Source organism: Halichoerus grypus, chromosome 8, assembly GCF_964656455.1.
Source record: "Halichoerus grypus chromosome 8, mHalGry1.hap1.1, whole genome shotgun sequence".
Lineage (NCBI taxonomy): Eukaryota > Metazoa > Chordata > Mammalia > Carnivora > Phocidae > Halichoerus > Halichoerus grypus.
The window spans coordinates 138,805,125-138,828,973 of NC_135719.1; the positions used below are offsets into that span (position 1 = coordinate 138,805,125).

At 46.4% G+C, this 23,849-nt stretch overlaps 1 protein-coding gene across 11 annotated transcripts in view; it reads right to left on the bottom strand.

The window, feature by feature from the left end:
- The window catches only part of TTC7B (tetratricopeptide repeat domain 7B), a 247,390-nt gene that overhangs the window by 95,196 nt on the left and 128,345 nt on the right, over nt 1-23,849 (bottom strand). For all 11 annotated transcript variants that reach the window (XM_036064449.2, XM_036064446.2, XM_036064452.2 and 8 more), the window contains 4 exons: nt 9,240-9,323; nt 8,152-8,256; nt 6,188-6,305; nt 4,045-4,102 (listed from right to left, as the gene is read on the bottom strand). In XM_036064449.2, the coding sequence (XP_035920342.1) occupies nt 4,045-4,102; nt 6,188-6,305; nt 8,152-8,256; nt 9,240-9,323 (365 nt within the window). The remainder of the gene's footprint in view (nt 1-4,044; nt 4,103-6,187; nt 6,306-8,151; nt 8,257-9,239; nt 9,324-23,849) is intronic.

A 23,849-nucleotide genomic window follows, 5' to 3' on the forward strand; every position in this document is an offset into this window, starting at 1 on the left:
CCTCTTTATCCACTCATCCATTCATCCATCCATCCACGTATCCATCCACCCATCCACCTATCCATCCACCCATCCATCCATCCACTTACCCATCTATCCACTCATCCACACCTCTTTATCCACTCATGCAACCATCCATCCATCCATCCACCCAACCACCTATCCATCCATCCACCACTCATCCATCCATCCACCCGTCACCCATCCATCCAACTATCCATCTACTCATCCATCTATCCATCCACTCATCCATTCATCTATCCATCCACTCATCCATTCATCTATCCATCCATCCATCCACTCATCCACCTATCCATCCATCCATCTATCCATCCACTCATCCACCTATACATCCACTCATCTACCTATCCATCCATTCATCCATCCGTCCACTTACTCATCTATCCACTCATCCACACCTCTTTATCCACTCATCCATCCATCCACGTATCCATCCACCCATCCACCTATCCATCCACCCATCCATCCATCCACTTACCCATCTATCCACTCATCCACACCTCTTTATCCACTCATCCATCCATCCACGTATCCATCCACCCATCCACGTATCCATCCACCCATCCATCCATCCACTTACCCATCTATCCACTCATCCACACCTCTTTATCCACTCATGCAACCATCCATCCAACCATCCATCCACCCAACCACCTATCCATCCATCCACCACTCATCCATCCATCCACCCCAGTCACCCATTCCCCCACCCATCCATCCAACCACCTATCCATCCATCCACCACTCATCCATCCATCCACCCCAGTCACCCATTCCCCCACCCATCCATCCAACCATCCACATTATACAGTACATACTGTGAAGCCAGCACCTGTTCTAGCCACTCGGGAAGGCTGGAGATGAATAATACAAGTGTCCTTCCTTCAGGAGCTGCTCCCTACCCCACAGAGGGGGAGACCCAAAGTGATCATTACAGTGCAGTGGGAGCATGCCCTGAGAGAGGTATGCCAGGCTGTTACTGGAAAGCATGGATGGGCCTCCCAGACCACCCAGCTAAAACTCAGAATGCACTGAGGTCACTCCAGTGCTTCCCTAGACTCTGGTTCCAACATCCTCTAGAGCTGAAACAAGAATATAGAGAAGGCTGGCCAATTTGAACCTGGCCCATAAGACACATACCTTGTAACAATAATAACTACAGTTTATAAAGCATCTACTATTAAACATCCTGTCTAAGAGCATCCAGCAAAAGAGGTAAAGCCAGAAGTGAAATCCAGAGGCCTGGTCTCCCTACCATATCACCCTGCTATCTTGTTTAGTCAGTTTTTGAGGTCCCTTTAGCCCTGATTCTAGTGGGCATGAGATCAGTGTGTTATTAAGAAAAAAAAATATACAAACCTGATGAAAGCTATTACTCAGGAGCCTCCCCTTAGTTACACACATAGGATGACCAACTTGTCCCAGTTTGCCTAGGATTGTCCTGGTTTTAGCATGGAAAGTTCCACATTCTGGGAAACTGCCCAGTTCCTGGCAAACCGGGCTGGTTGGTCACTCTATGCCCACAAAACACACCACGTTAACTTAAACTCAAGCACAGTAGAGGAGAGAAAACAAGAGTGAGATTGGACACCTGTGTCCACTTTGTATGGCAAACGAATGACACCATGTCACCTCTTCCTTGTGGAGGAGCCCAGATTTCTGCACATGGGGGGTCAAGTTGCTGAAACATGCTCTCGACTCTTCAGGCTTGCTTTTCTCTGGAGGATGTGAGAGCCCTTAGAAGTAGCCACTCAGATCAGTTGTGCATCTTCAGAAAGCTCTGAAGACAGCACTGTTTTTCTTCATGATACTTCTGTACCAAGCAAATGAGTTGGTTCAGTTGCTTGGGCTGAGTGTATGAGTGAGCAAACAGCTGAGGGTCTCAGGATTAAGATGTAGTCATGCAACTGGGATGTCTTCAAAAATCGCCTCTTCGAATCCACTAGAGAGCAAATCTTTCTGAGTTCACTCTGGTTATAATTAAGAGTCAATTTTCACGTGCTATAAGTATAACCCCATCCCTTTCCTTTTTTAAAGTAGGCTCCATGCCCAATGTGGGGCTCCGAGATCAAGAGTCACACGCTCCACAGACTGAGCCAGCCAGGAGCCCCAACCTCATCTTTTTTGAGTTACACTGCTTTCTCTTTAAACAAAAAATTGTCAAACGACAGTAGACTTAATAGGAGAACTGTGGGGAGAAGATTTACAATACACAGCAAATAAGTACTTCTCAGCCAAGGGGTTTTTAAATACCCACTTACATTTAAGAAGTAATACAAATCATTGTTATTTACTTCAAATCATTCCCTTATAGATTTAAGTCTACAATGTACTAGAATAGTTCCACTTAATGAATGTACTCAAAACAAAATAATTTTATTCCTTTGAAAAATATTATTTATTTCACACAAATACTAATTTAGGTTAGCCTTCCCCAAGATAATCGTGTAGCTTAGCAGGATTTTATTACTCTTTATTCCCATGAACTAATATTTAAAAAAAACCTCTCTGAATTGAAACCTAAGTAAAAAAAGGAACAGAAAGGAATTTCAGGCCAATGGAATGGCTGTTATATAACATGAAGTTACGAATTCTGGCAGCTCAAGGCAGACCACCACCATGGCTGTTTTTAGAGAGCTGGTAAGATGTGCTGATTTAAGGAAAGTGAAACAGATGTGATGACCGCTTTCGGAGGCATCCATGTGTGGGTTTGACAAACTAGGACTAGAGGACATAAAACTCCAAATCATTTGAAATGGAAATGCTTCCACACTCCATGCTGAAGAACATTAACAAAAGCTTAGCACAGAGAGAGGAGGTCTGTTGGCTGATGTCAACTGGTACTTTGTGCCATTAGCTGGTCCGGGACTGGCAAAGTGAAGAAGCCATTAGCAAGCTTGCTAGGAAACAAAACGAAATGAGACAAGAGTCCCCCAGTCACTGAAGCCAAGTGATAATGATTTCATGAAAAAAGGGACGTGTGCATGGTGATAAATCTGCAGGCAACCCCAGGTGCCTTTTCGAAGGAAAGGAATCGAATGAAGTTTATTAGGTATTGAGAGGTCCTCATGAAATTTTTAGGTAAGTAACTAAGTTTTAATACAATTCCAAGAAGTCAATGTGACTCAAATGTATTCAAGGTGGCAGGATCAATACCAATTCAAGATTTGACATCATGGGGCTATGCTTTCAGGCAATGATTCGTTGGGGTGCTTTATTACACCTGCAGTGAGAAACAAAATTAGAGCGGCGTGGTATAGTAGGGACAAGGAAAGCTGAGTGGGAGTCAGGAGACCGTGATTCTATCTTGACTTCAATAGCTTGGCGACTCTGGCAACTCTTTTACCCTCCTGTGCATCTCGGTCCCTTACCTGCAGAAGACGCACTGCTTGTTCCGTCTGCATTAATTGGCATGAGGATCAGGCTCGAGAAGGGATAGGAAAGAGCTCTCAAGCACTCTCTAATTATAAGGCATTCTCCGAATTTCATGAAAATCATAATGATGGAGACAATCACAAGGTTTATGGAGCGCGGCGAGAGTGCAGGGTCCCGAGACTTGCTGGCCTGCCATTAACCAGTATTTTAGAAACCAGTAACATAGCATTTCGGAAACTGTCCTAAAGTCTGGCTTTTTTCATTTCGTCATATAAAAATCTGCAGCATGACATGTAAAAAAAAAAAAAAGGCTAGAAAAGAATGATCTCTCTTCTAGAGAATGACAATTGCTTTTAATAAAAGGAATCACCTCCCTAGACATCCAGAGTATCCATCTTCTTAGAGCTGAAATCATTTTATTAGGAATGACAACACGTGCCCAAATGGATAAACAGAGTAAGAGTGCAGATTACACGGCAACGAGTCAGGCAGCAAGTTTTGATACTGTGTATGTTCAGTGGGCAAGATGAAAGACTCCCAGGGGGAAAACACTGTTTACATAATCTTTATAAATATCTCTTCTTTTTATACTTATCATACTTTGGTGTCATTATGCACAGCCGAGTGAAAAGATGAACTCCCACTCACCTCTGAAATGCAAGAAGCGCCTTTCTCTGTAGGACCTCCTGCATCCCTCGCAAAGAAGCTAAGAAAAGGGTTCAATTAGTCAGTGGCATGGAAGATCAGGGAGTTTTTGACAAATACAAAGCTCATCATAAAACCTATACATTCAACTGGATCAAAAGCAACATGTTTCTGGTGCCTGCGTGCCCAGTCTTCTCCGAGCACTGGGCAATGAAGCCCAGGCCAACCCCGGACACGCGTACTCAGTGGGCACCACTGTGGAGCCATGCCGGGGGGAGAGTATGAGTTGGCCGGGCACCATGATGCCCAAGGCATTGGGGCCTGCTGTCAGAAGACCGGTTGGGAACTCCAGAGAGAAGCACATCTGCTCTCTCAAGTGCAGGCATGTGGCTTCTGGGTGAGGACTGCCTCTACTGGGTGGTACAGAAGAGATTCCAGCACCAACAGTGATGACTACAGACGGCCTTCAGAGTTTCTTCTGGCACTGCGCAGCTAGGATACTGGGCCAAGGGAACTAGCTTGATGCCATAAAAGGCCCATTTAGGTCACACTGGACAATGGCCAGGACCTTTAATACCTTGATGTAAACACAAGGGAGAGACCAGGCAAACCCTCAACACTGATACTAGAAAATCAGCTGAAAAGTGTGAGGCCATCTTGCTGTGAGCCCACACGTCCCCTGTAGAGAACATGTGAGAAATGGCGCCCTTCGGGTCTGTCAGGGGGACTACAAAGGTACTTTTTACTGGGGCAAGAGCAAAAGTCCTGGAAGAACTGCTTGTGGGTGGAAGTGGAGAGGCCCTATCGAACATCCCCATGGGGCCATCCCACTGGGAAAGGAGCAAGGCCGTCCCAGACACAGATGTGGCTGTAACCACAGTGAACTCAGAACAACAGTGACTAAGCTAAAGGGAACCTCAGGTGACCCAACTGAACCACGAATGCAAGAGGAGGATCAACAAGGTCAAGTGACTGTCCCAAAGCTGCAGGGCTCATGAGGGGTAGGATCCGAACTAGGAATCTGTATGGATAAATTATACGGCATTACACTCACACTTCGCTGGAAGTCTACTATAGTTGCTGGGGCGTGCAGCTTATCAGGTGTGCATGAAAAATTAGCCAAAAAAGCCATTATTGAAAATGAATTGATATGCGAAACTTCTCTAAGGTCTCTGCTATTTTACAGCAGAGGAAAGAAGGCTTCGGGGTAATTTGTGAAATAAACTATAGCAAAACTATAAAAAAAGAAAAAGAAAGTGAATACTATAAAAGTCAGCAGAGTGTTTGCTCTTCAGGGGGCCTGTGATGGGGAGGAGGCCATGAAAAGTCCCCCAGGGGGCTGGCAAGGTTCTACCTCCTGAGCAGGGTGGTGATTACACAGATTAATAATTAATAATTCATTAATTATATGCTGATTTTTGAAAAAAATTTTTTACATTTGTATTATATTTAACAATAAAATGTTAAAGAAATATTAAGAGTTCAGGAAAATAATTTATTAATTTATACTTCCTGCAAATATAATTGAAAACTTCATTAAGGATACAAAACATAATTAAGATTTTTAAAAAATAGCCAGAGTCCCCAAGTTCTATGTACATCCAAAATGCACGTGACCGCATGGGTGTTTGGTAAGCTGCCGCACTGCACGTGTATATATCTGTGAATTAAAATGTACCGATAGAGAAGGGGCATCCTAAGCAATCAAGGGAAGCTTCCTGGAGGAGGCTGGCCCTAAACTCTTCCACATTCCTGTGCCTAAGATACAACATCTCCTCTCATAGGGACAGCCCAGCCAAGTGCTGGGGCGGACGCAGGTGTAGGCTGGGTTAGGGGAACCATCTCTCAAGGCCCTGCTCACCTTCACCTCCCAGCAGGTGCCCTGCGCCTGTCAGCTGGGCACTCTTTGCACCACCAGCACAATGCACCGGGCACCCAGGACCTTCGTCCCTGCTCTCCGATTCTCCAACCAGTCCGAGCAAAAAGGGCAGCAGCAGCAGGTTCCCATGTGATGGCACGCCCGGGTGACCCAACGTACGTGGCCTCCTGCGACAGTCCTCTGTGGGGACTGTGGGAACCCTGCAGTGCAGACTTAGGCAGCCCAGCCCTGTGGTTCCCAGATCCCGGGGGGTGGGGCCTCTCTCACCGTCAGTGGCCTGCAGACTGTATGTGAGCCCCAGAGCTAAGTAGCCTTTGGCCTTGAACTCTGACGTTTTCTCTCCCGCATCCACGACTGTTTTGGCAAACTTCTCAGCCTCTTCCAACTGAAAAACCAGACAAGTTAAAAACAACAACGACCTGCAGAATTTCTAACATGAGTTCCCATAAGCATCTGCTGCCAAAAACAGATTTCTGATGAGTCACTGTGAAAATCACTCCCAAATCTTCCGACTCCACTGCGGTGATTCTGTTTTCTTTATTTGAGCCTCTCCGACAGTCCTCAGGGTTCCCACCTTGCTTTTTTTCTTTAACGTTTTCCCTACTGCTTTTTTACCTTCTTTTCCAAAGTCATTCTCATTCTTGGTGGGGGGGGAGTTCTGTCTTTTTCATCTTTATTTTTTACTAATTGGTTGTGTAATTAGGCTGTGTTAGGTATTCAGTGAATTTTATATATATACATATATATATGTATATATATAAAATAAACTCCTTGAAACTTTTTTGTGTCTGGGTCCTTCCTTTTTTTTTTTTTTTTTTTAATAACAAAAAGAATACATTTAGGTTTGGATTCTCTTTCCTACAAGCTGTTCAGAACTCCCGTTTATTTATTTCACAACGCACAGCACAGGGACCTCGCATCAGCAGATTCCAATGAGAAAATGTGCACCTGTAAACTACACCCACAATAAGACCTTTGGCACAATTCATTAGAAGCCAAAATAATAAGATTCGTTCCTTCAAAATATGGCCAATGTTGAGATCCCTGAAGCTGGGTGAGAGTACCTGGGAGTTCATTATACTCTTTACTTTTGAGGAGTTTGGAAATTTTAATAATAAAAATGTAAAAAAGATAGAAAAGATTTGTTAGACTCATCTTAAAAAAAAAAAAAAAAAAGAGTGGTTTATTTTTGGCCTTAGAGAGATCTATGTGACAGTCATGAACAATGCCGTAGCTGGAAGGGGCGTGACAGAGTCATGGCTGGGAACTGGCATTTTCAAAGCTGCAGGGTCTGGCCTGCTCCCCTGCCCACGGCTGGAGCCTGCCTGCATTGTTCCCTCGCTGGTGGCACCAAATGGTCGCATCCTGCATGGACCACACGACACCTTCACAGCTGTGAGTTTCAGGTGAGAGCCTGCTCTTTCAAAATGTCTTTTTCCTTCCATATCTCCCCCAGTCAAATTTAGCAGAAGTAGAACACTTTCTCAACAAGGCTTACTTTTGTCCTGCTGGGTGAGGATAAATGGAAAAAAACAGGCAGCAAGGACCGTCATGGTGAAGACCCTTAGCAAGGCACCGTGGTCTTTTAAGCAAATTCTTCTTATAATTAATCTTGATAGGAAGTTAAAGAAAAGAAATTAAAACTGGATCGTATGTGGTAATTATCCGTACCACCACCTTGTAGATTAGTCTGGGGTTTCCTATTTTCCACTCAAATGGTGTATTTTTGAGGTACCAGAACTGTTACAAACCAGACTAGTCCCCACTTCAAACCTGTACAAGAATATCTGAAGAGGAAAGTCTATATGAAGGAAGAGGAATGAGCACAGTTGGTTTACACATGAGCTGAAGTAGAGGGTGACTCTTTGTTTGCTTTACAGAAAAACTCAGCTCTGCTAAGAGTGAATCATTCAGTGACATAAACCTTTTTAGTCCCGCACCCCCCGCACATACAGCAAGACTTATGTGAGTATGAATTCCAATTCTATTTTATCAATACAACTTCTGAAGCACATTCCCATGAAAAAGAAACACCTGGAGTGTCCCGGGAACATGATTCCCCTCAGTCCTAGGATGGGTGGGTGAGGCCTGAGGGAGCCTGGGGGCCCGGGCTCTGAAGAGCCTTGTTTCTGTGTAGCTGATGGATTGCTACTCTCTCTTTTCTCTCAGTGCCTTGAGGTGGAAGAGGTTGGCAGTCCTGCCTGTGAGCGCAGGGCCCCAGCCCTACTCACCCAGTGAAGAGAGCCCATGCACAGCTTTGCGGCGAGGAGTGGGATGGTGGCGTCGTCGGGCTTCAGACGGATACACTCTTTCAGCACCTTCACGGCCCGTGCAGACTTGGCAAAAGGAGATTATTTCTGTGAAACTCCAAAGTTTTTGACGGAACCAAACACTAGGGCCTTCCCTCAGGGGTTCTGGTTAGGAAACCTGTTAATGAGGTTTTTCAACCTGGAGGCCTGAGGATGGCGACAACCAGAGCATGGGGCTCTTGAGTGACTGGGGAGTAACCTGTGGTTAGAACAAGCAGAGGTGCTTCCCTGGAATCACCCTCATTTTCTTCCTTACTTGTGTAGCCATTATAAAAATAAGAAAAAAAAAAAAAGACAGTGAAGGCTTATTGCATTATTATGAAAAATAAACTATATAATTTTAGAGCACACTATCCTAAATTTCTGCCTCCACTTGGCCCAAAAAATCCCCTATCTCAGACTTACTAAGGCACTAAGTGGCCCGAGTTAACAAGAAGAACAATGGCTCCTTCCTTTATTGTGCGTGTACTGCGTGGGGGTGCTGTCCACGCATCGTACGGGTGTTACCTCGTTTACCCAGAACGGCGCAGTGAGGGAGGTGCTGTGATGCCTCCACTTTGCCCAGGAGGACCTGGAGGTACTAAGTGACCTGGCCTGGGTCAAGGCCTCAACCCCAGCAGCTGGACTCCACAGCCCGCACTTTCAACCAGCATCATACGCTGCCTAATGCGATAGGTTGCTAACGACCGCTAATGGTGTCCCCCTCCAGGAATACATTTATGCTCTCAAATACGTGAAAGGGTCTGTGTGAAGAACCAGCCTTGGTTTAAGCCCGTCTTCATATGACAAAGTTACAAGGGCCAGAAAAAGGCAAATACGTCAGATTTTTTCTTCTCCATGGTGTGTCCGTGCCGGCTCCCAAATCACTACATTTGGTTGCCCTCTTACAAATGACCACAGGACAGCTTCGAATAGCTGGTTTAGACTTCTCCAAGGTCTGATATCACCCCTTGGAATTCCGGGACGTGAACACTAACAGGGAGGATGGCGCATCCCAAGGGGCGACTCACTTTTCCCGCAGCCATGAGAGACAGAGCAAACTGGTACCAGAGCTGGAACTCCTCGAAGGCAAACTTCATGGCTCTTTCCAAGCACTGGTCGGAGAGAAGAACAAATGCAGACATCTGAGAACTGCCGGGGGCACAACTGGATGAGTGTGAGTTTGTGTCTACGCACATTCAGTCCTACAAAACCTAAGCATTCCCTTGAATGCTTAAAACAGAATCCTCCACCAAACCCCTCCTGAGGAGCCCCCACGGGGGCTGTGCCAGAAGCCAGGACCATCCACAGTTGACTAGAATACAATCCTTGATCTCAGTGGTTTCTCATCCAGGCCAAAGAAAGAGGCAGGGACACAAACAACTCAAACACAAGGCCCAGACAGACAAGTGCCCCAAGCGTGGGAAAGTAATCACTGGATTCAGAAATGGCATCCTGGAAAAATGCTCCTTGAGCTGGGCCTTGATTAATGAGAAAGAAAAAAAAAATGCAGCTATGATTTGGAAGAGGGGCATATGAACAGAGGCGTGGAGGTGACAGGGTACGCTCTGACTCGATGATGGCAGGTGGACCAATATAAACCTAGCTTTGGGCACACAGGCAGGGATGGGTGGAATCAGGCAAGGCAGGTGTGGGCTGGGCCCAAGTCACTGAAAGTCTGATACGGCAGCTCCGTTTCAAGGATGTTCCATCTCCCTCTTCCATCCCAGCTTTGGTTCTCCTTCCTCTGTGTTCCTCAAGTTCGTAACTGTACATAAATGTCACTGTCTTCACTCTTCCTGCCCTAGCCCGGCCATATCCCACTATGACAAACGATCAAGGGCAGAAATCCTGACTTCTCTGTCACCTCTGTACCTGCCCGGTGGGTAATCTACAGATACACTTCACTCTCCGTCAGTGAGGAGCCTCTGGTTTCTGCACCGAGTGATAATAATCACATCAGAGCTTAGGAAGGTCATTTGGGGGGCCGGGGGTGGGTTGTGCAATCAGAATGGAGACAGACCAGGAATAAAGTGCATAGAATGGTCCAGGGACTTAAGAACCAAGAAATGTGTCTGAGTTAGAAGCAGCAAAGACAGGCCATCCAAGGAAGGGGGCGGGATGGCTGCTGAGGTGTAGGGACTGAAGGAGGCCTCCAAAGTCTCTGGGAGCAAACCCATGGCAGAGAAGACCCTTGTGTATGCACATGTGTGCACACGTGTGTGTTTATGAGAGAGAAAGAGAAAATTTTTAGAATAAAAGGAGAATGTGGAAGAAAGGTTTTTTTAATGAGGTTGGTAAGGAACATGGTGGGCTTGAGGTGTCATGTGGTGACTTACTAGAGGTAATTAGAGACAATCTGGGGCCTTGAGAGAAGATCTAACAAAAGACACACATTTGAGCTGAAAGAAATTAAAGGCATAAATAAATGGAAACACATCCCATGTTCAATGGATTGGAAAACTTAGTATTGTTAAAATGTCCATACTACTCAAAGTGATCTACGTATTCAACACAATCAATCCCTATCAAAATCCCAATGGCATTTTTTTTAATTTTACAGAAAGAGAAAAACCCATCCTAAAATTAATGGAATCTCAAGGAACTCCAAATGGCCAAAACAATCTTCAAAAAGAACAGAATTGAAAGACTCATACTTCCTCATTCCAAAGCGTACTACAAAGCTACAGCAATCAAAACAGCATGGTACTGGCATGAAGACAGACCCCAAAGAATTCAAAGCAGGGACCCAAACAGGTGTTTGTACATCAATGTTCACAGCTGCATTATTCACAATAGCTAAGACATGGAAGGGACCTAAGTGTCCATCAACGGATGAACAGATAAAACGTGATGTAAGCATACAATGGAATATTTTCTAGCCTTAAATCTATTTATTTATTTTTTTAAAGATTTATTCATTTATTTTAGAGACAGAAAGAGAGCACATGCTTGCCGGAGAAGGGGAGACAAGCAGACTCCCCGCTGAGCAGCAGGCATGACGCGGGGCTCGATCCCAGGACCCAGAGATCATGACCTGAGCTGAAATCGAGAGTTGGACGCTTGACCAGCTGGGCCACCCAGGTGCTCCTATCTAGCCTTAAATGAAAAAGGAGGGAAATTCTGACATACGCTACAACATGGATGGACCTTGAGTACGTGATGCTCAGTGAAATAAGTCAGTCACAACAAGATAAATATCATGATTCCAGTTGTATGAGGTACTTAGAGCAGTCAAAATCATAGAGACAGAGAGCAGGATGGGGGGTGCCAGGGGCAGGGGAGTGAGCGTTTCATGGGGACAGAGTTCCAGTTTTATAAGATGAAAAGCATCCTGGAGATAGAGGGTGCTGATGACTGCATGACACTGAGGCTGTATTTCACGCCACCCAACTGCACATTTTAAAATGGTTAAGGTGGTAAGATACGTATTTTACCACAAGAAAGGTAACTGGGGAAAAAGTACACTTGAGAAAACAGCTAACACCATCGGGAGAGGTTGGAGAACATGAGAGGAGTGCTCGCAGGAAGGGCAGCTGGGGCGGGACCTTGGGAAGCATCTTAGCTTTGGGGCCAGGAAAGGAGATGCAGACGGGATCTCAGGGTGGAGACGACGAGAGGGTCAGGGTGCTGGAGGCCCAGAGGCCCCGGACCAGGCAGTGGGCGGCCGAGCTCTGGGAATGCAGTTCTGGGGCGCGCTGGAGGGCACCACCCGAGGAGCAGAGAAAAGAAGGTGAGTGGTGAAGGACAGGATGTGTGGAGCACACGCCTGTGGGAGGAAGAACGGAGACTTATCTACGCGCTGTCTTTCCATGGAGGCAACCTGAGCCCCACGAGCAGACAAGGCCCCTTCTCTTCAGAAGGCAGGCTCTAGAAGCTGAAGAGGAGAGCCCCTTCCTGGCTGTCCCACCCAGCCACTGTCTTCTCGGCAAAGGTGGGATGAAGTGGGTGTGGGAGCAGAGAAACGGGATAGGGCTGGGAGTTTTCAGAAAAAGCTTTAAACAACTCCACCCTGTGGGGACAGAACGCTGACATGAGGGTCACCTTGGGGACTGGGGTGTAGGGTGCTCGCATCTGCAGCACGGGGCTGCCAGTTCTCCCTAGTGATACTCTGTGGCCAGCCCGGGGCAGAGGGGAGCGACAATGGAAGCCTCAGGACTGATGGATGGACACACAGGGAGGGGCAGGGGGCTGGGGGACGCAGAAGCCACAGAGAGGGTGACAGACTGCAGGAAATGATAAAGGCGGGGTGAGGAGGTGGGAGAGAATTTTGGGTGGTATTTACATAGAAGTTCCCAGCAAATAGTATGCTAGCTGGTTTATTGTGAAAACCTGCCCGAACAGAAATATAATAAAAAGTGAAGTAGTTAGCATGTAATAAGCACCACATATGTGCCTAGTGATGGTGGGATGGGCATCTGCAGATCCCAAGCAAGATGAACACTTGGTCCCTCATTTTGATCACACTGGCAACGTGCTTAGCCAAAATCTGTGGACATGTGACTTCATTCTGGACGATGTGATGTCAGCAGAAGCCGCTGGGGGAGCCTCCAGCAGGGGTGTCTAAGAGGAGGGCTGTCCCAGCTGGCGCACACTCTGCCCTCAGCCCTGGAGGGAGTATGAGGCTGAGAGCCATTCTCTAGAATGGCTGAGCAGAAAGAGAGAAAGCGCTGGGTCCCTGAGGCCGTGATCTGCTGTGCTGTGACTGCAGCCTTTCCCCAGACTTGCTGTCATAGGGGGAGAAATTCACTCCTATTTGGTTAAGTCACTGTGAGCTGGTTTTGTTAATTACATCTGGTTACATCCCTCACTAACACAGACACTAAACGGCAGGGTTGGGATCTGAACCTGACCCCAGAGCCCTCTAAACAGCTCTACTATACTGACAAGAACAGGAAGCCCTTAAGAAGCACCTTGGGAATAAAAACTAAAGCCTCTTGATGAAAAGATCAAGTAGGCAAGATGCACAGAGGGAAGACCTAATCCGGGTGTGAGGTGGAATGGGCTGGCAAGAAGTGGGGGAGGACGGGTGCTATGGAGGGAGCACCAAGTGATGAAAAGCCAACAGTACTTGGAAACTGCGTTGGGGGATGAGGGATGGTGGGAGAGGAGGGACCAGGAATCGTGATCACATAGGTGGAATTAGGCAAAAGAGCCAGGGTGTGAAGGACATAGATGACGATCAAAAATGGTTTGTCCTAACAGCTCTACGCAACCAGCTCATTGCAATATAACCACTAAGTGCTCAAATATATACAAAGAAACATTTAAATGTTTAAATGCTTTTCTTACCCCTATTGCTAGGAGGAATGATAAATATCAACTGTTTTCCCGATAAACAAAAGGAGCTCAGCCGCTGAAACAGCCTGTTCTGAATCAGAAAGCTAGATGCTATAAATAAGTGTGCATCCTTATTTTCTTTTGTGCCAAAGGCTAACACACTCGTTATACTCACTGATAAACACTTACTGGAAGCCTAATTGGTATAGAGCTCCAATCCATGTTCTATCAGCCATGGTACCAGGAAAATCCAGAGACTCTTGGGGCTATGAGGGAACTTGAGAAACATCCAGTTGAGGTCCCAAAAGGAAAGGACATTTGTCATTTTGGTTTCCTCTCACCTCAAAACTCTTCTGATTTTTTTGTTTTGGGAGTTGGGGGTATACCCTAGATAGGAGGAAAGCAGCTTCTCCACCTGCCAGTAATAAAGCTTGAATGAAGGAAGAAGGAGCATGGCACATGACCCAGACACAGCCAATCAGACGCTCCTGCCAGAGCTCGGCCTCTGGAGCAGGGAGGGGAGGGGTGGGATGTTCTTCCCAGTGGCAGGGCCTGGGGGCCACAGGGGCAGCAGGGTCGGTGGAGGCCCTTGAGCCAGGGGTGTCTAAGCCCCCAGTCTGTGGTATTTTGTCATAGCAGTTTGAATGGACTAAGACAATAAGCCTTTGGATAACACTGACTATGTAGCCAGGAGCTATTCTTTTTTTTTTTTTTAAGATTTCTTACTTATTCATTTGAGAGAGAGTGAGAGAGAGCAAAAGCAGGGAGAAGGGTCAGAGAGAGAGGGAGAAGCAGACTGCCCGCTGAGCAGAGAGCCCGATGTGGGGCTTGATCCCAGGACCCCGGGATCATGACCTGAGCCAAAGGCAGACGCTCAACTGACCTTGCCAGGAGCCATTTTAATTGCTTTACAAGAACTGCCTCATTGCTCGTCCTAACAACCCTACAAGGACAAGCAAGTACTGTTACGGTCCTCCATTTACAAATGAGGACACTGGAGCACAGACTCCAGTCTGGGGTCCCCCGTGTGACTATGTGGGGTCTCAGCGTGTTGGTGGAAGAGGCAGGACCTGAATCCAGGCAGTCTGGTTCCAGAGTCGGAGCTCTGAGCCACGATACTCGGCTGTCTCTGCAACTTTAATTACAGACATGTCACTCACGCTTAACTTACCAGGCCCACTCATGCTGCATAAAGCAAACTATAGCTAAATAAAAGGCCCCTAAAAATGCCATATGTTCCCTGCACTATTTTGGGGATTCAGCAATATTTTTTACTGCTAATGGGGCCCTTGCTCCCATGGCTCTTTGGGATCCCCGAGGCTGCAAAGCACTCAGGCCTTTCCAGCTTGCAGAATTTTCGAGAAACCTCACAGACCCCATGAAACCCACTGGCACCGCAGCTGATATCCAAGGCGCTAAGGTTGTGTCAGTCAGGTATTTCCCCTCTGCTGCCGTGTCTTTCACGGTTTGGACCTCCTTCCCGTAACTAAAACAACCCATAGCCCATAGTAAGTCACAGGTGTGTCATAAAGAGAGTCTGGAAATACAAGCTAACGACTACAAATTCGCCCTTCACCCCCAGTTCTGAGGTGTTTGAGCTCTGGCATCACCGCCGACGGCCCTGTCCTCCTGGGGCTCTTGGCATCTTATACACAGTGATGACTCGCTGGCTCTGGGAAAGCGCCCAGAGAGCTCCAGGTGCTTCTGAAAGCCCAATGCCCAGCATACCGCTCGGATATATAGCATGTCCTCCCCTGTGTTCCCGTAAACCCCGAGAGTATACAGCCCCTCAGCAGCTCAGGTCAACATACCCCAGTAACAAAAGGAAGCCCTCTCCCCATGAACACATCTGAGAATAAAAGGCACTTGGGTTGACCCCGGAGGCATTTGCTATCCACAGCTTCGGGTCCTTAGATGGCGTGTTTGCTCACCCAGTTCTGACTACCCCGTTCAAACACCCTAATCATCGCTGTACAGGACAAAGGAAAATTTTCCAGTTTTGATGGCGTGGTGGAGATTGCAATCAGAATATATGCTGTAAAATGAAGTAAAATAAAATAAAATAGAAACATTCACATTTCTGTAAGGGCTCCAGTCTGAAAGAAGGACCAATAAAGTGGACTTTCGAGAACACATGGGTGTAGCGTGCACCGGGGACAGCAGGGAAGAGGCTGCTTCTGTCCCCCGGCCCTGCGTGGCTGGTGGCCGGGAAGGGGACAGCAGTGGCATGAGGCCAAGTGAGAGCAGTCACGTGGTGAAGGCGCAGGCCCTGGAGCCCACTGCCCGGGCTTCACCCAAACTCCCTACTCACCAGCCATGGGTTGTCGCCTACGGCTGCTGAGTAGGGAGTCTGACATAACATGTCAAATGCTTAGAAGGGTGTCTGCCACAGGGCCGACCTATACATGTTGCTATATGCCTGTTGCTGGTGCTTTTATGAGACAAAGTAGCAGATACTGCGGGGCTCGGGCTCGGGGCTTGACCTGAGGGGGAATGAAGGGGAAAGAGAGGAGCCCTGGGAATGGTGCAGGGGTGCCGGTCGGTGGCAAAGGAAGGACGGAAAGGGAGACATGACAGCGAGATTTCAGGCCTTTCTTGCTTGCGGTGTCCAGTGGAGAGGCAGCGGTGTGGCCTGGGCAGAGGGACATGGGACAGATGCCTGGGTCACGCACGCCAGGCGGCGGCAACATCCCCAAGCCACCTCCCTTGCGAGAAAAGAAGGGGCTGTGGTGTTATTTCTACCGGGAAAGACAGGTCCATTCACCGTCATCACACTCCTGCCACCTCACTAAATCCCAGATAACGTTCATGTAATACCACAGATATTTGGTAGAACAATAATTAGACTCTAAATGGCATCCTAGTCATTTGAGTGAGGTCGTCAAAATGCCACTTGCGAAAATGTTGTTTCCTTTTGGGAGCAAAAGCTCCCCCTTTCCGGTCTCTTATTTTGGCTTTTCAGAGACGAGCCACCTCTGAGGGGGCTCCGGGAATGAGAAGGTCTTTTGGCACAAGGAAGGGACTTAGTAATTACCTTCCTAGTCCCCAAATCCCAATTACACAAACTGGGTGCGTGGCCATGGAGCTGGACAACACTAAGCACAAGCAAGGAAAAGCCAAAGCCTATTTTTGGAATTCAAGAGGGAGAGTCAGCAGCCAACACCCGGGGGGGAGGGGACAGGAATAAAATAATCAGATACCCCTCAAATTTAGCCTGGAGCTTATGTCTAAAATCCATCAGTATTAAAATAGAACAAATAACACAGCGAACTGTCTTCATTTTTCACCTCTGTGGGCAGGTTGGCCGTGTCCTAAAAGTTCTTGTAACAGACATCCTTCAGTTGATGGGGACAATTTCCTTTTCTACATCATATGTCCTTAATGAGTTAGTTGATAAATGCAATCCTTTGCAGTTATGTAAAATTGTGGGGTTTTTTTTAAACTTTAACATGGTACATAGATAATATTTCATGTCTTTATTTTTAGCAGTGAAAAACTAAGCAATTGGGACATTTTGGACCACTATCTGTAGGAGAGTGCCCGGCCTCGCTCTTACTTTACAGATGGGGAAACTAAGACCCAGAGAGAAGACAGGACCTGCCCAGGGTGACACAGTGGCAGACCTGAAATCCGAGCTCTGGTGCTCAGTTCCAAGCCCCTGTTTCTAAATTAACTAAAAATAAAAGTACACATGACAGTGGAGTTTGAGAGATCTGCTCAACAAGAGTCCGGGTCCAGGAAAAGCTTCTAAAAGTCATGCTTATGGGACTCTCAGCTATAAAGAAAAGTACCCCCCCGCCAGGTTTTGAGGAAACAGATGATGCCCATCAAATCTTGCTTAATAAGATTTCTCCTCTGAAATGAGAAATAAAATAGAGCAAACCCCACATCCATGCCCCCCTCCATTTCTCTTTTTGCTTTAAAACACCAATACTGATTCAAGCAGAGGTTTCTCAAAGCTTTATTGCTTTGGCAAATGCTGAACTTAAAGGATTCCACTGCCTCTGGCCATGGTGGGAGGAGTAGAGAGTGGGCTGTTTTTCAAAGGTCACAGACTTTATTACAGAATTTGGATGCTGGACGCCATCCTCCGGCACACTCTCTGCTCAACTATATGAAGCAACTCGATCAAGTCTGCCTAGCGAGGGAAGGGTCTCCAGGGTCCTACTCAAATACTATTCCATCTGCCGTTGTGCTGATGTAGCTGCTCCTTGTTATTCTTGCAAAATGAATCACTAAATTCAAGAACCGGGTGTTTCGTTCGTCTACCACCTCCTCCTCCACTGCCTCTCACCTTGGGTCTTCATCTGTTCTCAGTCCTCCTGCCCCGGCTGGGGGCACTGGGTGTTTGCCCTTCAACTTCAGCTGTTGCTTTGCCCACGCAGGGACGGAGGGAGGGAAGTGAGGAGTCAAGGTAACAGCGATGCAGGGGCGTGTCACACACCAAACAGGTGCTCAGTGAATGCTTGAATGAAGGGAGATCCAAGTGAGGATCCATTCTTCCGAATATCCTTTAAGGGGGCCACCCGAACAAGAGAGCACTTGGGAAGAGGACCCGCAAAATGCTGAGAATCTGAGGTCAATGCACGTGCCAAATTTGACCCACGGCTTGAGGTCACAGAGTCCAACAGCTAAGAGTCATTTCATAGATGAACATTTGCCAGCAGTTGGATGAGAGGAAATACTGACTTTGAGCCCAAATTAAGTGAAATGTTATCCTCCAGAACCATCCCATTCTTCTCATTAGTGGACCCGTATTACAGAAAGTTATACTCACTATTGTATTTTGAATTTAATCAGTAAAAATTCTGTGAAATTTGTTTCCTCTCTTGTCATACCTACAGCATATCCTTGATTTTGCCTCTTGGTTCTCAAAGCCTAAAATATTTAGTGTCTGGCTCTCTTTATAGAAAAGCTTGCCAACCCCCAAACTAAAGGAATGGGATACTTCGTGCTAAAGGGAAGAAGGCGATATAACAGTTGTCTTCAATCTGATGGGTTGTCACTGAAGGAGAACGGGACTTGCCCTGTTGTTCCAAAGAGACAGAATAGGTGGGAGTTTCAGGAGATGAACTTCAGATCCATCCCTCCTAATAACCAGAGAGGAATAGAATGGTATGTATTATAGACCAAGAGCTGTGCGGCTCTTTTATACCTATTGTCTCAGCAAGCTTCATAACTATCTCTGAGGTGGAAGCCCGGAGTGGCTCTTTCCAAAATCACAAGCTAGGAAAGAGTCGTGCCAGGATTTGAACTCAGATATGCTTTGACTCCAAGGCTGGTTTTTTCCACTCCTCAATGAAAGACCCTACTAAGGGTCAAGCATTATCTGCCAGGGTAATTACAGAGGGACATTTACTTCAGAAAGCAGACTATCAATACCACTGATGAGAATGGTAACATGCACTGTGCGTACACTTTCACTTCAATCCTTACAATAACCCTCAGAGGTAGGTCCTATCATTATCTGTATTTTCCCCATAAGGGGACAGGTTTAGGGAGGTAAAGGAATCTGCCCAAGTTCATACTCAGCATGTAAAGCAGCAGAAATGAGATTCAGACAAAGATCTGATATCTAGACATGAGATATTGTTAGGAGGGCAACACTATCCAAATGATCCACAGAATCAATACAATCTCTATGAAAATTCTAACAGTTTTCTTTGCAGAAATGGAAAAGCCAATCTTCAAATTCATGTGGACTTGCAAGGGGCCCTGAATAGAGCAAAAACAACCTTGAAAAAGAGCAAAGAGGGAGACTCACACTTCTTGATTTCAAAGCTTATAACAAAGCTACAATAATCAAAACCGTGTGGTACGGGCATAAGGATAAACATATAGACCAATGCAATAGAACTGAAATCCAAGAAACAAACCCACACATCTACAGTCAATTGATTTTTGACCAGGGTGCCCAGTCCATTCAAAGGAGAAAGAATGGTCTCTCAACAAATGTTGTTAGGACAACTGGATTTCCAAATGCAAACAATGACGTTGGATCCCTACTTAAAATACAGACATTAACTCAAAATGGATTAACATACTAAATATAAGAGCAAAAACGATAAAATTCTTACAGGAAAACATAGGAGTATATCTTCATGACCTTGGATTTGGCAATGGATTCTTAGATATGACACCAGATGCATGAGCAACAAAAGAAAAAAAATTGACATAGAGAATTAAAAGCTTTTGTGGATAAAAGGACATTATCAAGAGAATGGAAAGACAGCCTACAAAATGGGATAAATATTTACAAATCATATCTGTTAAGGGTTTATTACCCACAATAAACCAAGAACTCCCATAACTCAACAACAGAAAGACAAACAACCCAAATTAAAAATTGGTGACGGCCTTGAACAGCTATTTCTCCAAACAAGACACATAAATGGCCAAAAAGCACATGAAGAGCTATTCAACATCATTAGTCATTAGGGAAACGCAAATCAAACCCACACTGAAATACCATTTCACACCTACTAAGATGGCTATGACAAAACAAAACAAAACAGAAGTAAAAAGTATTGGTGAGGATGTGGAGAACTTGGAACTCTTGTGCCTCGCTGCTGGGAATGGAAAATGGTGCAGCTGCTGTGAAAAATAGTTTGGTAGTTCTTTAAAAAGTTAAACACAGAATTACCATATGAGCCAGCAATTCCACTCTTGGATGTATACTTAAAAGAACTGAAAACAGGAACTCCAATATGTGTACACCAGTGTTCATCGCAGCATTATTCATGATAGTCAAAAGGTGGAAACACTACACGTGTCCACCAATAGATGGATGGATAAACAAAATGTGGCATATACATACAAGGGAAAATTATTCAGCCAAAAAAGGAATGAAGTCTGATACATGCTATCAGATGTGTTATCACAACAGAGCAGAGCCTCAAAAACATGCGGCTAGGTGAAATAAGCCAGACATAAGACACCAACTACTGCATGCTTCCATTTACGTGATGCCAACTCACAGAGACAGAACGGAGATGAGAGGTTACCAGGTTAGGGAGGGAGGAGGAATAGGGAGCTACTGTTTGATGGGTAAAGAGTTGCTGTTTGGGGTGATGGAAAATTTGGAAATAGTCATGAAGGTTGTATAATATCGTGAATGTAATTAATGCCACTGAATTGTACACCTTTTAAAAAGGTTAAAATGGCATATTAAAATTCATTGAGGGCCATAAAAAGGGAGCAATGATACTTAATTCAAGAAATGCTTCCATAATAGTGGAAACGTAGGGGCCGGTGGTCATGTCTGTCACTGAGATGCTTCGGGGCAGGCCTGCCATGCAGGCTCCTGGTCCCTGCTGGGTGACCCCCAAAGCTGGACCAGAGTTGGGATCTGTATGGTGCTCTGCCCCACAGTGGGCCCAGCTCTTCCTCTGTGACCTATTTCCCAGCTACATGACCTTTACCCTCTGGGCCCACCTGGGGAAGACCTACTCATTGCATATCCAGGGAAAGTTTATCTCAAAAATCAAAGGAAAGGGAGTGACGAGAAGGTACACTAGCTTTGAAGCACTGGTTTATTCAGCAGGTTTTTACTGAACATCTACCATGAACTAAACATTCTGCCTTCATGTCTCAGAAGGTCAGGTCACACCGACCCCTCCTAGGGAGCTTGGCACCCAGGTCAAGGCCGGGCTTCTGCAGCCCAAGTGGGGCTGCACGAAACACCAAACGCTAATAGAAACTGACAAATGGTAGGCCTGTTAAGCAGACTTAGACGTTCAAGTGTTTTTCACAATGCTCCCTGATTAAATAAGTGTTTGGGTTAGGAATGTGTAAATGTCCCTTTGGTACAAGCACTAGCCAGACAGTTCTACCCACAGAACTATAATGTTGTTGAGATTTACCATAAACAAATGAATATGAGTTCAACAGGGAAGATAAAAATATCATTTCTGTCTCTACAGCTGCCATAGCTATGTAGAGGGGACACATACACCCTTCTAGAGGGACCCCAGAACATTCTGTCAAAATGGAGCCATTAATAGTCAAATTCAAGAAACAAACCTACTTAGCAGTTTGGGTTCATTCTAAAAAACAGAGGAAGCAGTGCTTGTTGCTTTACTTTTAATAGCTCGGGTTGTCATGCCAACTAGTGCTGCTATTTAAATTGAAGGGGGAAGAAAAAAGTGTTCCTTCCTACACAAACCTTTCAGCGGGGCTCACAATTAGTCTTTTAAAAACACGAAAACTCATTGCACTGGAGATATGGTAAACCTTGTGCTTATATTTAAACCTGTCGGAATGAGGATGTGATAAACCTCTGGTTTGTATTTCCTTTGTACAGTGCTCCTTGCCCAGTATCTGGCTGCGTGGTGCCCTAAAAAGAAGAAAGGCATTCTGTGGGCACATGCCAAGGCAGCCGATCTTGGGATGGGAGAGGAACCGTCCATCCGGAATAAACACCACCGAAGAAAGAGACAGAGAGGACAGCTTTCTCGCCAGAGTGGCTCTGCTCCCCCCTGGAAGGCACAGTTCCTAAAAGGCTGGGTCTGCACCATGCTGCAGGACACACCAGAGGTGTCAACGACAGGGGGAGAGAAGATGACAAGACGTGCTGGGCACCGTGGCAGAGGGGCCCCGTCCTTTCCCCCGTCGGTGTAGGAGTGCCGAGGGGCCCAGCTCAGCCGGGGAGGCGAGCCAGCAGAAGGAGAACATGCTGTGTCTGATGTGGCATATTGATGTTGTTTGGGGACAAGAGAAGGCAGGAAAGTCTGAGGCAGGGGGAGGAGGTAAGGCGTCATCTCTCCCAATAGCCTGGCCGTCGTTAACTTCTGTTTCTAAAAGGATCCAGCTGGTATAAAGGAAGATCTGTGCAGCGTTGCTGAGGCTGGGGGGACCTGCTCACGGACCAGCCGAAGGGGTCCTGTCCCAAGACGTTGGGGGGCTGACAACCTGGCCCCATGCTTTCTGTTCAGTGTTCTCTCTTACCTCTCCTCCATGAGAGCAAGCCCTTGGCTCCCGGATCCTCAGGCCTCATGCCCTCGTACCCCCAGGGTCTTGAGGATGAAGGTGTCTCTCTGCTCTGAGACTTTCTGATTCCTATCGGCCCTTGATGTACCAGCAGTTTCTCCTCTCCCAAGGGCACCCCAACCTCTTAAACGTGGCTGCAAGCCCCCTGGTCCGTTCTCCTGAAAGGAACATGCCTTGCACTCACCAGTCTTCTCTAATCAGTTGTCTTTTTGTGTCTTTCTGTTTCATCTCCAACTAGACTGGAAGCTTCTGGAAGCCAAAAGACCTTCTTCTCTGTTGCTTCCCCTGTGCCCGGCAACTCCTGGGCATATGCTGGTGGGAACAGCACAGCAGCATCCAGCTGCCATGTAATGAGCTCCACTCAGTATCACGTAGCAAGTGTTGGGCTCTGTTCTGAGTACCTTACCTAGTTTAAAGAATAGCCTCACAATGATCTGAGATAGGTATGGCTACTGTCCCCATTTTACAGAAGGAAAAACCAAGGCATAAGGGGTTAACAACTTGCCAGGATCACACAAGTGTAATCTGAGTGGCAGACCCAGAACCCAAACCCGAGCTCCCGAACACAAGGGCCAGGGCTCAGGACACACTAGGTTGCTGACCTGGGTTTGGGGGCTGAGGAGACAGAGACGGGGTGGAGTGCCAATGGAGGGGAGACAAATGAGTGGGAATATCTACAAGAGCACACATAGGACACTACCTCATTCCTTGAAACTTGCGTAAATGTACGTGCATTTACTCATAAAGAAATACATGAAAAGATGGTCTCAACGATGTCAAGGGGTAGTCTGTCTCAGGAGGGCAGGACTCTAAGTGACTTTTATTTCCTTTTCCATACTTGTCCGTATTGTTTAATGCTTCAAGGAGTCTGCAAGGTGCTGCATATTGCAAAAAAGATAACCGATGAGGTCACTTTCATTATGGGAGGAAAAGGAAAACAAAACAAAAGAAAAAGAAAAAAAAGAGGGTGGGATGGGAAGAAGAGCCATCAAATGTTTCTGCACAGAAGGGTGGCGGCCACTCTTGGTGTCTCAGAAAGATCACTTTGGCCACCATGCAGGAGGTGGAGACAGGGACCGACTATACGACTACGATGAAGGACAGCAATGACAACCACTCATGCTCACGGGGCCCCCAGAAGTAGCATAGGAAGTTTAAAATCCAGCTGTCCCCACGGCAGCACCACTCCCCAGAGTCAAATGCCCACCACCAGATAAATGGGTGAACAAATTGTGCTGGATCTACACAGCGGAATGTCATTCGACCGCAAGAAGGAATGAGTCCCGTTACGGGTTACAGCACGGGTGACCTTGAAAACATTACGCTGAGAGAAGCCAGGCTCCAAAGGTCACTTACTGGACAGTTCCAGTTAT